The sequence below is a fragment of the Syzygium oleosum genome, unplaced genomic scaffold (assembly GCF_021117445.2).
Source record: "Syzygium oleosum isolate NSW1041296 unplaced genomic scaffold, Sole_v2.1 Sole_v2.27, whole genome shotgun sequence".
In the NCBI taxonomy this organism is placed as follows: domain Eukaryota; kingdom Viridiplantae; phylum Streptophyta; class Magnoliopsida; order Myrtales; family Myrtaceae; genus Syzygium; species Syzygium oleosum.
The window spans coordinates 4,668,381-4,683,577 of record NW_026607511.1 but is presented as its reverse complement, the minus strand read 5'-3'; the positions used below and the strand labels follow the sequence as shown (position 1 = coordinate 4,683,577).

The 15,197-nt window shown below is 41.1% G+C and overlaps 2 protein-coding genes across 5 annotated transcripts in view; both read right to left on the bottom strand.

The window, feature by feature from the left end:
- Positions 1 to 1,925: 1,925 nt before the first annotated feature.
- On the bottom strand, positions 1,926 to 5,340 carry LOC115692886 (kinetochore protein NDC80 homolog). The gene is given in 5 exon segments (XM_056303539.1): positions 1,926 to 2,402; positions 2,620 to 2,766; positions 3,432 to 3,678; positions 4,211 to 5,054; positions 5,057 to 5,340. Coding segments are annotated over 5 exon segments (1,746 nt in total). The 5' UTR covers positions 5,301 to 5,340; the 3' UTR covers positions 1,926 to 2,138.
- Positions 5,341 to 6,465: 1,125 nt separating this feature from the next.
- LOC115692887 (separase) overlaps positions 6,466 to 15,197 on the bottom strand; it is a 32,495-nt gene continuing 23,763 nt past the window's right edge. For 3 of the 4 annotated variants that reach the window (XM_056303415.1, XM_056303416.1, XM_056303414.1), the window contains exons 16-27: positions 15,063 to 15,186; positions 14,117 to 14,941; positions 12,625 to 12,856; positions 11,993 to 12,095; positions 10,203 to 10,391; positions 10,018 to 10,094; positions 9,606 to 9,835; positions 9,256 to 9,499; positions 8,676 to 9,081; positions 7,753 to 7,992; positions 7,489 to 7,576; positions 6,466 to 7,379 (exon numbers count right to left, since the gene is read on the bottom strand). In XM_056303415.1, coding sequence (XP_056159390.1) covers positions 6,865 to 7,379; positions 7,489 to 7,576; positions 7,753 to 7,992; positions 8,676 to 9,081; positions 9,256 to 9,499; positions 9,606 to 9,835; positions 10,018 to 10,094; positions 10,203 to 10,391; positions 11,993 to 12,095; positions 12,625 to 12,856; positions 14,117 to 14,941; positions 15,063 to 15,186 — 3,273 coding nt within the window. In that variant the 3' untranslated portion in view covers positions 6,466 to 6,864. The remainder of the gene's footprint in view (positions 7,380 to 7,488; positions 7,577 to 7,752; positions 7,993 to 8,675; positions 9,082 to 9,255; positions 9,500 to 9,605; positions 9,836 to 10,017; positions 10,095 to 10,202; positions 10,392 to 11,992; positions 12,096 to 12,624; positions 12,857 to 14,116; positions 14,942 to 15,062; positions 15,187 to 15,197) is intronic. The other variant, XM_030619857.2, reaches the window with a different exon arrangement.

Sequence of the window (15,197 nt, the reverse complement as noted above, 5' to 3'; positions counted from 1 at the left end):
GATCGTCCTGAAAGTTTCTGTAGCGGTTAATTGGTATGCAATAGGTTAATTGGCATTTCCATAAGGGAGAGGTGTGAGCAAGTGACTGTCACGCCATGAAAACAGCCATAGCTGCAGTTTCCCTCAGCATATATCTGAATTTAGGAATATCAACATGAAAGTTTTGGTAGCATGACGGTGACCACGACACTTTGAGAAATGGAAGTGGATAAATATGCTTCGTACTTCCTGCAATTGTCGAACCTTCTCGCAAAGTGGCCTCATGTCTAAAGAGCTTTTATTGGACACTGGACGGAAGCCCCAGACTACTTAAAGGAGCAACTTAATCGAATGGCCTCGCCTTCTTTTGTGGGTGGGTGTTTTTTGGAAGATTGTTGGTCTCCCAAAGCAAATGGTCTCATGTTTTAAAGCATCGGGGTGGACGCGACGGTTATTAGATGTTTTTCATGTCTCGACTTTTTTTAGCAGCCTCGATGGTGTCGAAACTCTTTGATTTTTAGACTCCTCCTTTTGTTGTTTTGATTGCAGACCAAGTCCTTCCAGCTAAAGAGTTTTAACTCACCGTGGTAGACATTCGGATAGGAAAAAACAGGATGGAGCAGTATTCAGCTTTCTCTGGTGTTTGTGTAAATCTTATAAGCTGAAATGCCGAGGGTGTCGTCATGGTTTCTCCTACTTAAATCGTAGGTGGCGTGCTCGAATGCTGCTGCATTTCTTTGAACCACTCGATGGTCGGCGGCATATTGATGGCTGGCAAACACTCCCTAAGGCATCGCCAAGCTTATAATGTAGTACTTTTTCTTCTGCCAGGTAACATCTCTTTGGCAGTGGAGGGCCATCTCTATTAAATTGGAACTTCTCAAAGATCGACTGTCCTTGCGAACGGTAGTCTTGGGCTGCAACTGATTTTCTGGTGTCTTTCGTCTGCTCGAGATGAGCACGCCTTGTTTATCTGGGAATTGCAAATAGCATGTCATGGTTTATATTTTCCGTTAGAAAGAAAGGAAGAAAACAAAGATGGCGACGAGGCAGCGCATCTGATGACAATTTTTCTGCCTCTAGGAAGCGTAGATAGGTGCACCCATCTTCTACAGGATCAAAGATTGGACACACATAGAGTTCTGCGGCGGAATGCGCATTAGCTTCCTTTCCGTTTGTTTTTATTTAACGACACGTCGCTTCAAGAGGAGCACTCGTATTGTGCGATGAAAATTTCGTACCGACAACAATCGGGTCCATCGACGCAAGGAGCGAAAACTGATTTTACAATTGTGGTATACACTCACGCTCAACATCTAGGAGTTCCAAACTTTTTTCTCCTATCCTTGTTTCATTCTTGTCCATTTTAGATCTTCCTTTTGTGTAAATGTCTCTTGATTGGGAGTGTGTAGTATATGGCTGAGAGCATAAATGGGTTATGAGGGCACTATCTGGGCAAGCATTTCCTTTCCTTTCCTTTCCTTTCTCAATGTTTATTTCCAATGGCCAAATTTTCTACTGCATAAATATCGATTGGAGCTTAAAGTGGCGATTCATTTTCATCCCATTTATGCTTGAAAATGATCAAATCTTCACGTTGACATCACAAAACTTATACTTAAGTTGGCAATTGGGTTTCTGACTTATGAGGCTACCTTTTTCTCTTGGCATTTGAGATCCACTCTTCATTTTCTTCAAATTGCTGAGAATCTCCCCACGATACCATGAGGGTTAATCAAACGTGCATTCCTCTCAATTCATGTCTAAAAGTAACTGTCAAGAGTACAAAATATGCTGCCGGAGCTTTTCTATTGTACACAAAAGGTGTGCCCACCGAGTTGGTTGTGAACATTTCAATTTGAAGAAACACCCTTTCTTGATATGTCCGACTCAACCGAACCTTAGGGAATCGTTGGCTCAAGTATTTCATTGTGATACCTCAAATATTGCAATAAAAACAACCCTGCAAAGTTTTGACTGGATTGACAATTTCATTTTCGCAAGACTAGAAGACACATCTGCTTGTTTAAGTACAATAAGGCATATACATAATGAGGCAATTGTGTACCCAAGTCGCAGAGAGACCAGTCGGTTGAGAAGCAAGCAATGAAACGGCAGTTGCTTGATCAGAAAACAAAAAAGACCGAGAAAACGAGGATTTACGATGGTGTCGTATAGCTTTCTGTTTTTGATGATTCGCATGCTTCAATCACCGAACTCATTTGTGCAGGCAAGGAGGCTCTGTAGTCCGCCGAGATAGAATTAGCAGTCTCCGAGAGATTGGTCTTCATCTCCGAGATTTTGCATTCCATATACTCTTTGTGCTTTGAGACCATATCGACCAGTGAAAAGAGCTCGAAAGCGCACCTCTGGATTTCTTCTTCGCTTTCTTTGATGGCTTCCTGCTGCTTTATTTTAGATGTCTACAAAAACAAGTGGTGACAACAAATCACGCCGCGTGAAACTATACATGCTTACTCTACAAGAACAATCTTCTACCGAAGATCGATCGATCACGTTCCAAAAGTCAGGAATCCTACTGATTGTATGGCACGACTTTAATTCTGTTAACTTTCAGCACAAAAGATTTCTAGCCATATATTTTGGTGCCAGAATTCAAATAATTAGACCATTCCATACCTTCAAGACCTCTGCAGCTTCTCTTTCCACGATGTTCAAGTTATGAGCTTCTACTTCAACATCCTCCACCATCCTTTGCACCTCCAGTGCACATCTGTGAATGTAGTCTTGCATTTCTTGCTTCAGTAGATTCATTTGACCTTCAAGCTGCGCAAATTCTTGCATTAGAGCTTTTGCCAATACAAGGAAAGAAGAGACAAGTAGACCAAAAATTCTTGCATTATGCTAACTATCATGATGTAATATCATGCTACTGTCCTTCAGATGTTACGGGATTATGCACTTCGATATGTACAGCATGTGTTAACGTACAATATGTTTCCTGACACCAGTGATAACATTTTTTAGCTAGTTTTGTTCTCAAAGGACACCCACACCATATGCTTCTACAGCTCCACATATTATGCTGAGCATTAACAGAAAGAAAAATAATTTCAAACATCAACAGAATCCTACTTCGTGTAGGTAATGGTGAGTTCTATGACTGCTTTGTTCTAAAAGTATATCACGCACTAAATCGAAACTCTTCAATACTAAAATCAACAAAAATTTTCTCAACGGCCATTAACTACCCAGAACAAGCTGTTGCTACTCAATCCCTCAGCTCTACATAACGAACCTCTAGTGATCCTGTCAATACACCCACACTAGGTTGGATGCTATCGCCAATTTCTCTTTTTAGTTTCACCAACAAATTTTTAATTTCATCAAGTATCATAGTTTTCATCAAGAAGTCAAAAACTAACTTTCAGGTCTAAGACATAAGCACAGTCTGAACACATCGTGGGTTGGTAATTAATCTAAGCACTTACTTCATCAACACGTGAATGAAGTTGCAAAACACGGTTTCTCTTCTCCTCGATTCTAGCAGCAGTTTCTTTGGACTGCTGCTGAAGGATGATTAACTCTTCAAGTTTCTCCACCGAGCTTTTGTTTATGTCATCGGCATGCATGTCGAGTGCCGGCTTCAGTGTCGACTTGTAGTCAATGCCCATCACCTCCGCAGGTGTAGACCCTTTTGCATTCAACATATACTGGTAATCTGAACCAAGCTTTAACCTAGAATCACAAAACAAAAGAGTAGTTGAAGGAGGAGGACTACAGAAAATCACTCCAAAAGAAAGACATCACTCGATGGGATGTTAACATCGTAATGAAAGCTGTACAACCTCAAACACGGCACTTGGAATAAGTCAACGCATTATTTATGGTTATTAACCTCAGAACAACTTAGCATGAAAAGACAAACAAAAACTACGGCATCACTTCTTGATGAGATCAAGACAATTAAACTCATCACATGCTGAATCTGTATAGGCACAAGAACTAGCACTGAAGAGATACAGACACACAAATTACATGAGAATGTAGGTCTGTTGGTCTTGAAGAATTCCATGAGATATCAACCAGCGTATTGTCTATAACCCAAAACAGCAAACATACCCAGCTTCAACCTTATGAGGGCTAGATGATTTCCAAGATGGCATCCAAAGCATCCAAATACCAAAGGCACATGACATAGATAATTTCAAGACCAATAAAGAAAGAACAGATTAACAAGATTGCAGCAACTGCAAGAATTAGAACTTACTTCCGGACAGCCTTGTTGCATTCCTTGGCAAGTTCCTCGAGCTCCTTGAATTTGAGCGCGAGGGTCCGGTCAAGATCCCAGCACCTCTCCTCGTACTTGTTCCTCTCGATTTCAGCATCGGCGATCTCCCCCTCCACCGCCTGCAGCTCCTTCTTCATCCTCTCCGCGTCCCTCGAATTAAACCTCTGCAGCTGGATCGTCTTCTTCAATTCCTCGTTCTCCTCGCAGATCCTCCCCTTCTCCTCGTCCTTGGCCCTCAGCTCCTTCTCCTTCTCTTCCAATTCCTTCTCCAGCGCCGAGTTCCTCGCCGTGAACTCCCCTATGATCGTATTGAACTTCTTCACGTCTCCCTCGAGCACGCTCTTCTCCTGCTCGCGCAGCTCCCGCTCCGACGGCCCCGTCCTCAGCTTCTCGACCCTCGCCTCGACTTCCGCGGCGTTCTTCTCCAAGCGCTTCACGTTCTCGGCGAGGTTATTCCTCTCCTCCTCCAACTTCTCAACAAACTCCCTATCCAGCGCATCGACGGAGTCGTCGTCTCCGCCGATGAAATGCAGGTAGCTCTGGAGCGCATACTCGTCCATGGTGTTGTTATCCCCAAACGAGCGAGACTTAGAGGCCAAGTGCTCGTTGTACGACGCGATCTGCACCAGCCAGTGCAAGACGGCGACGAAGGTCGGCCAGGCGTGGGGGGTGGCCGGCGTGCGGAGGGCCGACTTGTTGACCTTGAACGGGCAGTTGAGCGACCGGAGGAGGACGGGGAGGTCGTCCTCCATCTTAGGGTTCGGGTAGTCGAGCTGAGAGATGACGAAGTTGAAGATGGCGGTGATGTCCTTTAGATGAGGACAGGGAAGACGTGAGAGGAGAGGTAGCAGATGACGGCGCGGCCGGCGGACTGCCGGTAGGAGCGGTCGTTGACGAGGTCGGCGGCTGCCGAGGAGCGGCCGACGCCGACGGAGGAGGGGCGGCTGCTGGCGAAGCTGGCGTCGGAGTCGCGGCCCCCGGCGCCGGCGCCGCCGAACTGGCGGAGGCCCGGCGGCGGGGGGGGAGGGGCGAAGGAAGGCTTCGCGCGGCCGCGGCCTCGGCTCTTCATGGCGTTTTCTCACCTCTTCCGATTTCGCGAGGACAGGAGCGGGGAGGCGGATCGCCGATCAAATTGGGAAAATGGGAATTAATTTCTTTTTCCCTTTTTCTCTCTTCTTTTTTGCAGAAAATAGGAAATTAATTCGAATTTGGAATTCGGGTGAGATTTTCCCGCCAAAAATGCAAACAGGTTTTTTTCATTGATTTTTTTTATGTTTCATTTTCTATGCCTCGCTTCTGTTTTCTACGAGTGCCACTGAATGCGCGGTGTCTTGAAATCTTGCCTTATCTAAGAGAGACAGCAGCGAAAGAAAATGGTTGTGAACTTACACAGTTGCTCGAAGAACCGCTCCCTCAACCGCATCCCTGCTGTAATCACGTTGCGTATCGTCATGATTTATGTACAAGAGGACGGTGACATGCAAAGACTTTGAAAGTTTTCGAGCAGGCAGCCGAGATCTATAGCCAGGGTGGTCTGATGGCGCAAAACCGCTCTAAGGAACTGTTGCTCTGAGGGGATTGTAGGAGCATCTGGGTAAGCAGGAAGAGCATTTTCATAGACTGAAAAACAGCAGCTATCCTCCCATCGTACGGTTTTATGACACTGTGGGCATATACAATTGAGTTAGCCTAACTCAGAGTAATTTGTTCACAACCTGAGCTCGAACTTGAAAAGGAAAGAGTCGGATAAAAAGTGAGTCCAGTATTGAATTTTACTTTTTTTAATGTCAAATGGGTTCGGTCATATTATATTATCGATCTAACTAAACTAGAATACCATAATTCTCATTGTCTATTGGAAAGTATCAATGTCAAATGTAGATTGGATAGATAGGCCGGAAAATGTGATGTCTCGAACACTATAATGCATAAGTCAGATTGGCTGCTCGGACTACAAGGCAATCACGCCGAAAGAAAAAAAAAAACATTTCTCAGCGCAACAAAATCGAATTTGTTCAAATGTTTGAAGGCGGCTCGAGAAACATGGCCATCCAGACACCGACGACGAGCTACGACGCATCGAATTCACTGCCACAGATCGGGTCAATCGCACCGACCGCCCAAAGTCAGATTTAAACATAATAGAGAGATGGCTAAGCTGCATCTTCGTCTCCGGAGCTCAACAGGCAAGCAAGAAGAAAACTTTTGAGATCTCCGTATACTAATTGTCGACAGGCATAAAAAGGCGTACTTCATCGTATTCACAACACATTCGGTATAAGATATAACAATACGCTCATCATATTTACAGCACATACAGTCTGAAAAAATCACTCATTGTGCTGCTCTCTGCAGACCAGCAGAAAGAAAAAACTCTACCCTCATAAAACTTACATGTCGAAATAGCTTCAACGATTCGATAAGTCGATGGGAGATGGGAGTATGGAAATTCTATGTTGGACTGGAAAACTATCTTAAGAACTTCATGGGTTTCAGCAAATCGCAGGGGGACTAACATTTATTCTTACCACATACAGAATACTTCCATTGTACAGCTGCAAAGGTGTGATCTAGGCCTAGAATTTTCCTCAGAAAAATGAAAATTCAAGGACATAGTGAGAATAACTACAATGCTATAAATCCATTTTTCTCTTTATTCCTGTGGGAACACCATAACATACCGGCGATGCCCCGATTAAGAATGGCAGGGTGCAAGCTTCGCGAGCCTGACCCATGAACGATCCAATCATCGGTTTATGGCGACAAGTATCTGTGCATATCTTAGTATTGGAAAGTTCCGGCGATTTCTTTTTGGATAGTTTCTTTCTGGGATTACCTCCATTGTTCTTTAAATCGATTGCCTTGAACTCATTTGCTAAGGAACTACACGGAGCACATCCAGTGGAATTTGACCTTTCCTTCAACCATGCATCCAGCATGGCCTTGCCGAACCGGTCGATATCCTTGTCGGTCACTTCCCATAAATTGGCAATAATGACAGGAGAACCGGCTAAGAGGTAGGACAATGATGTACCTTCTGGAACATACGCCCCATTAAGAAGCAGAGAACCGCTACTACACCCCATTAGAAGAGTAGCGGCACAAGTGTCCAGCTTCTGAATCTCATGACGTGGAATATATTGCGATCCTGTGTCAGGAAGTCCCGATATAACATTTCAGTGTCATGTAGAATATGTAGTAGCATTACATCAGTTCCAGGAGTAGGTCGAAATTCAGAGTAAAATAAGGAAATTTACCGCTCCCATGGCCAAAATAAATAAAGAGGTCATGGCTTGTCAAGGCAAGGGCCAATTCTTTCGGCACAGGTGCAAAACCGGCATTACCCTGTTTGTTAAATCACATTAGATTTAGTCTAAATAAACAGATCACAAACAATTTAATGTTATGACCGTCTTATTCTCTAGTGTCAACTGAAAAATGCAATCTATTTCAAGTTGGAGGTTCTCTCTGGTACATTTGCATTCGTTATCCGTTCATTTTTTTTAGACTACAGAGAGTACCTTCAGCTTTTGATCTCTAAACCAGTTCTCAAATTCAACTTGCGTGCTGCTGAGATCGCCACTGGGATTCAACAGATAATATGCATCCAACGGATCTATAAATGGAAAAGAAGCAATAGGTCCAACTTGCTGCTCCTCACGCTGAGAGCTCCTATCCAGTGTCAGGAAAATGCTGCCTACAGAAGGCATACGATAAACCTCCTGGTTTCTTAGAGCCGGTAAGTTCTCCCATGGGAGCATCTGCAGAAAATTGTACGTGGAATCGAATGAAAATTGCTAAGCAAGACAACAAAGGAAAAACTACAACATGCCCCATAACTTGTGAAACAACCCCAATCAAGAAAATTACAACAAAATAAGCATTACCCCACTAGGAGGGGTCAGCTCTATGAATCCTTTTATGTCATTGCGCTCGATTTCCTGTCAAATCTTATGAAAGATCTAAATACTCCACATGACCTATGACAAAATTTCCAAAGACATTTTCTAGTGGAACATGACGGTGCAGATAATAGACGGCACCTTGCCGGGGTACGGCACATCTAAGTCAAAATTTCGCTGGATGAATGGGGGAAATACCAACACAAGGCCAAACCTCAATTTTATGTTGATAGCATTACGTGCGCTTACGGTTTAGAATTGAGAACCACATGACACTAGAAACTCCTAACTTTTTGCCTTCTGATAGCATAAAAAGAATATGTAACAAAAAAAAAAAAGAAATTACTTGAAGGAATATACATTTTAATATGGCCCTTAGCCCAAAAACTCTGCCACCAAAAGAACTAAGTACCAAAATTCCAGCCATTGGTTTTAAAATCAGATACTGCAAAAATTCAATCAAGTATGCCACCCTTAAGCCAGGAAAAGTTAGAGAATTAAATCTAATATGAGATGTAAAGTTAAGGGAGGGGCAGACAAACCTGCACCTCGCTATCCAACACTAAAATAATTGGCTCTCCATACATATGATCTTCCTCTTCAAGCTCCTTTATTGCTTCATGAATCAATTGAAAGGCCAGCTCAGACAATTCACCCGCTCCTTCACATGCAAACGATGGAATCCTGTCCCTTTCTTCGACATATTGATTTATGCTACCAATATAACAAGTTCTGTTTGACTGTAACAGTGGTATTAAAGCTTCCCTTTTACTGCCCAATTTTACCCCTCCAAGTATAACCTTAAGCAAACCTGCATCAATGTTGATTTTGCACTTACGTTTCAGGTCACAAACCAGTTTCTTTAGCACAGTGTCCATTCGTGTGCAATTCAACGATCCTCCAAGAAGCAGGCATCTCCAAGGTCCCAACCATGATTCTTCTAATTTCCTAGTTTGTATCGACAAAACATAAGCAAATAGCATTAGTCTAATTTCAAGCTTATGGACAGAATGCCGCAACAGCAACACTGCAAAAAATAAAGAACGTAAAAAAATGAGCGGTATCATCATAACTGTAATGACCATGCCTGTCTACTGGCTGAGCATGCTCGGAAGGACTCACCCTAGCAATTTACCCAGGCGGAGATCAAGATTCTTTCTCTTAGTCCACCATAACAGCCTATTTTCTTTAGTATCTTCCAAAGCATGGAGAGAACATGACAAGTAATTTTCCTCCAGGATCTCCTTAAATGTGGGAACTACATTGTCGACCACACTGGAACCCCAGGGACAATGCCAATGCTTATCCAGCGACTTGTTGCTAGAAGAAGATTCATCTTCTGAATTTGAAACTGCATCAAAATCATCTGAGAAATTTTGAAAAGGTTAAGTCAAATTAGCTCCCATGCTAGACTGCATCATAAGTACTGCAAAATTCCCATAACTAATATTCACGGAGCAAATTGGAAGTACCTTCCAATATTGGATCCAAGGGCATAAGGACAACAATAGGTTGCGAGCCGCGGTTCAAGCGAGTAAAAATCATCCATGCATGGATATGAGAAGGACAAAGCAATAGCTCTTGCAACAACTTAGCATCAGAACCATCAACAACACTTATACAGAGCACTGTGGCACAAGGAAGACACCCAAAGAATCTTCTAACAAGATCTTCAAGATTTTGAATAGATTCTGGTGCAAGCCTGCAGCAAGAAAACAAAACCAGGTTCAGTGAATTTGACGCAGAACATAAGGGAGATAAAATCTAAATCTTCGTAGATTTGGCAAAATCAATCTTCTTGATGGAATTGATCTACTACTCGTTCACATCAGTATATGTATATCAGCAAGTTACATAATTGGCTATGCTACTTGGAAAAGAGACCTCAGATATTTGCATAGATCTTTCTTCCCGATTGCTTCCATGATAGAAGTTGTGCCAGCAGCAATCAGTCCCTGGCCCTAAAAGATGTTCATGTTAGCTATTAGATAAACCCTAGAGAAGAAATAAAAGAGAATTGTACTTCCTATCCTTCGCCTACTTTGAAATAAGAAGTGAACATGAGATACCTCGGCATCCAACATGGTACGAGCTTTGCATTTCTGAAATGCGTTATAGGTGAACAGGTGGTTAACATGAGCACCTAGAGAAGCTTGATGAAAAAATGAAGCCCAATGGTTTTCCGAAAGCGCATCAGAAGACAAATAAGTCTCACTTGTGGCAGAGAGTATGTACGTAAGAGCAAGCAACTTAGAAACCTGTTTTCAGTTGACAAGCTAATGATCAATCCAACTTTATCATATGAAGGTCAAAATATAAAACACCAACAGTAATAAAGTTGGAAGAGTCTAAATGCATGCTTTTTGTAGATGAAACTAATATACATCAATACATTTTTTCTTTTAGATAGGTAATAAAGGATTATACTAAAATGAAATTTCAAGTACATCTGAAACGTACAAGTAAAGAAAGAGAAAGAAAAGCAAAAGCAAAGGAAAACGTCAAAAGACTATTTGAAGTCAGAACAAGATGTCCCAAGCCAAATAAACAAGTACAACAAAGAAGCAACATCCTTAATGTTGTCCTTTCGACTCTTCTTTATTCGCTCAACATTCATGGTTTTGGGGATGACAAGATGGTGGGGCGCCCAGTTAACAACAAAAAATTCAGTGCTAAATCAAGTTATTCTAACTTGGGGAATTTCTCCAACTGATCATTCATTCCCCTCTGAAGCAATCTGACTGCCCCACATACCTCATTGAATCTCTTTCTTTCATTGGACGGTAGCTTGGAATAATATTCTTACTATTGAGAATCTCAGGCAACGGAATCTTCTTCACGCGGATTGGTGTTGCATGTGTAAGCATCCGGGGTAATCTATTGACATCTCTTTCTCCATTATGACTTTGCTGTTAAGCTTCTGATTCATATCCTAAGCTCGTCTAAGGTGGATGGGTTAAGTCAAGTCATGTTATCGAGTTTTTTTGTTGTTGGAGTGTTTGTGGAGGAGGCTCAATTTCTAAGAAGTCTTGGAGTGCCGTACCACTTTGTCTCAAGTGATGCATTTGGAAGGAACGCAACAAAAGCTTGTTTGCAGGTTTAGAATCTCTCCCATCATTAATAGCAGTACCCGATGCAAATGATTCGCTGAGGTGCTGTGTGCAGTACTAGTTGTTTCAGTAAGTGAAAGATGGGCACTACTTGAAAGTTGAAATGAGCAGTAGCACTTTCACCCTTGGAGTCTCAACTAGTTTCTGACAATTATACGTTATAAAACAGTTATGTTTATTTCTGAAAAATATACATCATCAAATAAATATATCCATTCCCAAGTAATTTCTGTAGAATTGTATATTTTTCATGGGATATTTTGATATGCACTACCAAAAAGAATTCATATATGCTTGTCTATAAAAGCAAAATTTCTCCTACATATGCCAAAATGCATGCTACAATACAAAATGACAAAAATAAAAGGCTCAATGAAAAAGTATATCGAGGTGGAAACTATCATCCAATGCCCATACCACATAGCATGCATACACAATGTCCTCTATCCAATCAAGTTTCATCATTTTTTATGCATGTTTGAAAAAACAACAAATTGGGATAATTCAATGGATGAGTGACAAAAACTTAGGAGCAACCTAGTGCAAGTGTTAAATAAAAAACTTACTCCATAAGTGCACCTTTGCACTATTGAAAGCTAATAATGTTAAAAGGAAAGAAAAACAAAATGGGTGAGGGAGAGGGAGAGGATAAGGGCAAGAAGCATCAGTTGAGCAGGAGCACTGTCCTAGTTCAGCAGCTGTGACGGCAAAGCAAATTAAAAAAAAGACCACCAAAAGCAGATATTCACCTTTTGCATCAGTGTTGGAACCTCATGGCAGAGTACAAAGGCTAGCTTCAACCAAGACGCTATTTGAGGAAGTTGAATGTGAGATAATTCACAGCAGATTACCCTGCTCAAACAATAAACCAATAAAGAAAAGACAATTGTTGGCCATCTGTTCCACAAAAGCATTCTATCAAAGTAGGTCAGCAAATTCACATTATAAGTAGACAAGGATGCCAATGTCCGCATGTGTTAGGTATAGCATGTATAAGAGAGTTCAGGAAATCTGAAGTTCAATAGTGTTTTCTTATCAAAAACAAACTTCAATTGGTAAAATACATCCCTTAAGAGTTCAATAAAATGCTGTTTCAGCTGGCATATTTGGAATATCAGGGATTAAGATTACGAATACAGTGCCATATGACCATAAAATGTGGACTGTCTAGGGCCAAGAAAAGAAGCGAATGTAAATATGGACAAGGTACGCAAGAGAGTAAATACCTGAGACCATAAATCATAAGAATTTCCCCAAAAAAGGAAAAAAAACCACAAAGCAATTGAAGTGAGAAACTTGAGTAAATGACTCCAAAAAAAGAACACAAGACAAACGAAAGATTCGGAGACACGGGACATAAACACAATCTCCAGAAGATTACCGTGTATTCTGTGTATGGTAACTCTTCAAAGAAAACCAACTAATGTTGTAAAGTACAGCAGCACGTTCAATTCGAAGACCATCTCCTTCAGTCTCCTTCCCAACTAAATCTAGCAGTAGAGGAACCGGAACACTGCATTGACTTGATAAGTCTCCACGAACTACATTAGATATGCTCTGCAACAATATCGCATGTGTTTTATGAATTTGATCATGTGTTCCTCGGCATTTTCCTGAAATGCAACTCAGTAACTTTTATTTAAGAAAGAAAAAATGAAAAATGTACTTTTAAAGCAGACGTTCAACAGTAATATAAGATTTGCCATTGCATAATTTTGAGAAATAATCAAGCCAAATGCAACAACCTGCACATTATTGATCCCTGAACCATAGACTAGCTATTGGATTGTTCATATGAATGATAGGGGTGTGCAGGGAGCATGAGATAACTTTATCTAGTTTGTTTTAACTCAGCATAGTCACGTAACAGAAAGAAATCATCACCACCGTCTCAAAATATCACATTTGTAAGTCAAAGCAGAAGCCAGGCAAGCTGCAGGCAAAACCTCCTTCAACCCTCTGCTAATGCAGGAATTGAAACAAAAGGAAGTCATTTATTTTAGGAACAGCCACAATGCAAGAAAAATTCAAATTTTTAACCATCTGACAACCCAAAAGTTTAAATATGCCTCCTTTTTCAGATAATTGCTGCTTTTAGAAATTAAAGATAGAAATTCTTTTAAAAGAATTTGCTCAGCAAAAATACATTGTGGACAAATTGTCAAAAGGAGAATGGAGAGAAAAACTAAAGGCCGTCTTCACAACCGCAGCCTCTGTGTTAAAATTCAAGCCCAAAGCTTAAGCTTTCTGGTGGAATACCGTAACATTGTAAGAGGCTCACACAAACCCCGTAGACAAGCAATTTGGAACACTTTAAACAAACCCTCTCAATTGCAAAAAGGATGAAGAATGGTAGGTGGAACTAATGACGGGAACACATGAGACAAGAATCACATCTGAAATGAAGTATTGATTGGGGCATGAAGATTGAAGAGTTGACACTTAGTGCCGATACAATGTTAGAAATTTCAATCAAAAGCTTAAGCTTTAGATGGAACAAGGGAATATGTATATAAGGCCTATGCAAACCCCATAGACATGTAATACGCGATAACTTAACACTACTAACAAAAATCGCATGCTAAAACCTTCTAAGTAATTGCACAACACTTGATGGAAACTTCCTAGTTGATGTTGTTTCTTGAAAGAAACGCGATGCTACTTCAATGGTTCTTTTTAAATTCGTCGTTATATCCAAGCCCATTCACATCCAAAAACATTAAAAAAAGAGAATAAAAAGATATGTCATATACTTGACAATACTGCATTCATTAAGCCTCAGTTTTCTTGTCATTAAATGAAACAAAGGTATACGTATGTCTCTAATGTGCACATTGTCAAATCAAGAGACTATAAGTTTAAGTAACACTTACCAATTCCAGTGAATAGCCGTGATGAAAGCCGCCTGGAGAAAAACTCCAATCTCATATGTATAAAACTGTTCACGGACCCAGATTTTATATTCTCAACATGTAGGCAATTCCAACACTTCCATTTGCTGCAAATGCACAAAGCCTTAGTGCCAGAATCGTGGGTTAAGCTTTCACAATGCGAACGCCACTCTGTCTTATCTGAATTGTCATTGCAACCAGATAAATGGCTGCCTTCTGAAAAAGTTGTCGGGTGTACTTGTACATCACTTGGTAGGCTTGTACCCTGACTTAAACATCTGTATCTCGAACGAGTCAACCTTTTATTACCATCATAAGTTACAGGCTGTTCCTCTACTGTTGATTTAGGCAGAGTCTTAGTCTTTCTACCCTTCTTATTTTCCACCTTACCAGTAAGTTTTTCCTTCATGGAAACACATCTTCCATTCTGCTGATTAGATGAAGAGTTGAGAGAAGCATTAGTTGCCACACTATCATCACTCTTGTCAATAGGTCTTTGGACCATTAAGCTATTGCTATTTCCTTGCCGAAGAGATTTTACAGGAATTCTCAATCCAAGAAGAGAAAGTCTGTCTAGTGCCGACTGATAGAGCTCTTCTGCATGAGATAGTTTATCTGCTGAAACAGAGCTGCTGTCATCAGACTGAGCTCTAACCAAATCTCCGAATTGTAAATCCACAGTAGCTTCAAGCAACAATCTACATTTGGAGCAAGAAAAGGTTGTTCCACAGTCCATCAATAATTGTCTTGCAGTTTCAAGTTCTTTAGTGGCCATATCCCAGCATCGTTTTCGACGGTAAATCTTTCCTGAATAAACACATAAATAAATGTTATATTGGATGCCACCATCTTCCTTCAAGCCAAAGCAGAGAAAAATATATCATGTACTTAAGGAAAAGTAGGCCACTAATAATCTCTGATAATGTACCTAAGACAGAGGAAAAGGCAACATCAAACTGTGGCAAGTCTTGCAAGCAAGAGATATTTTTCCCCCAGAGCAAAAAGGTTTCCGCGTCAGTTCCATTTCCAATACGTTCAAGGATGGTGCCTACCTACATGATAA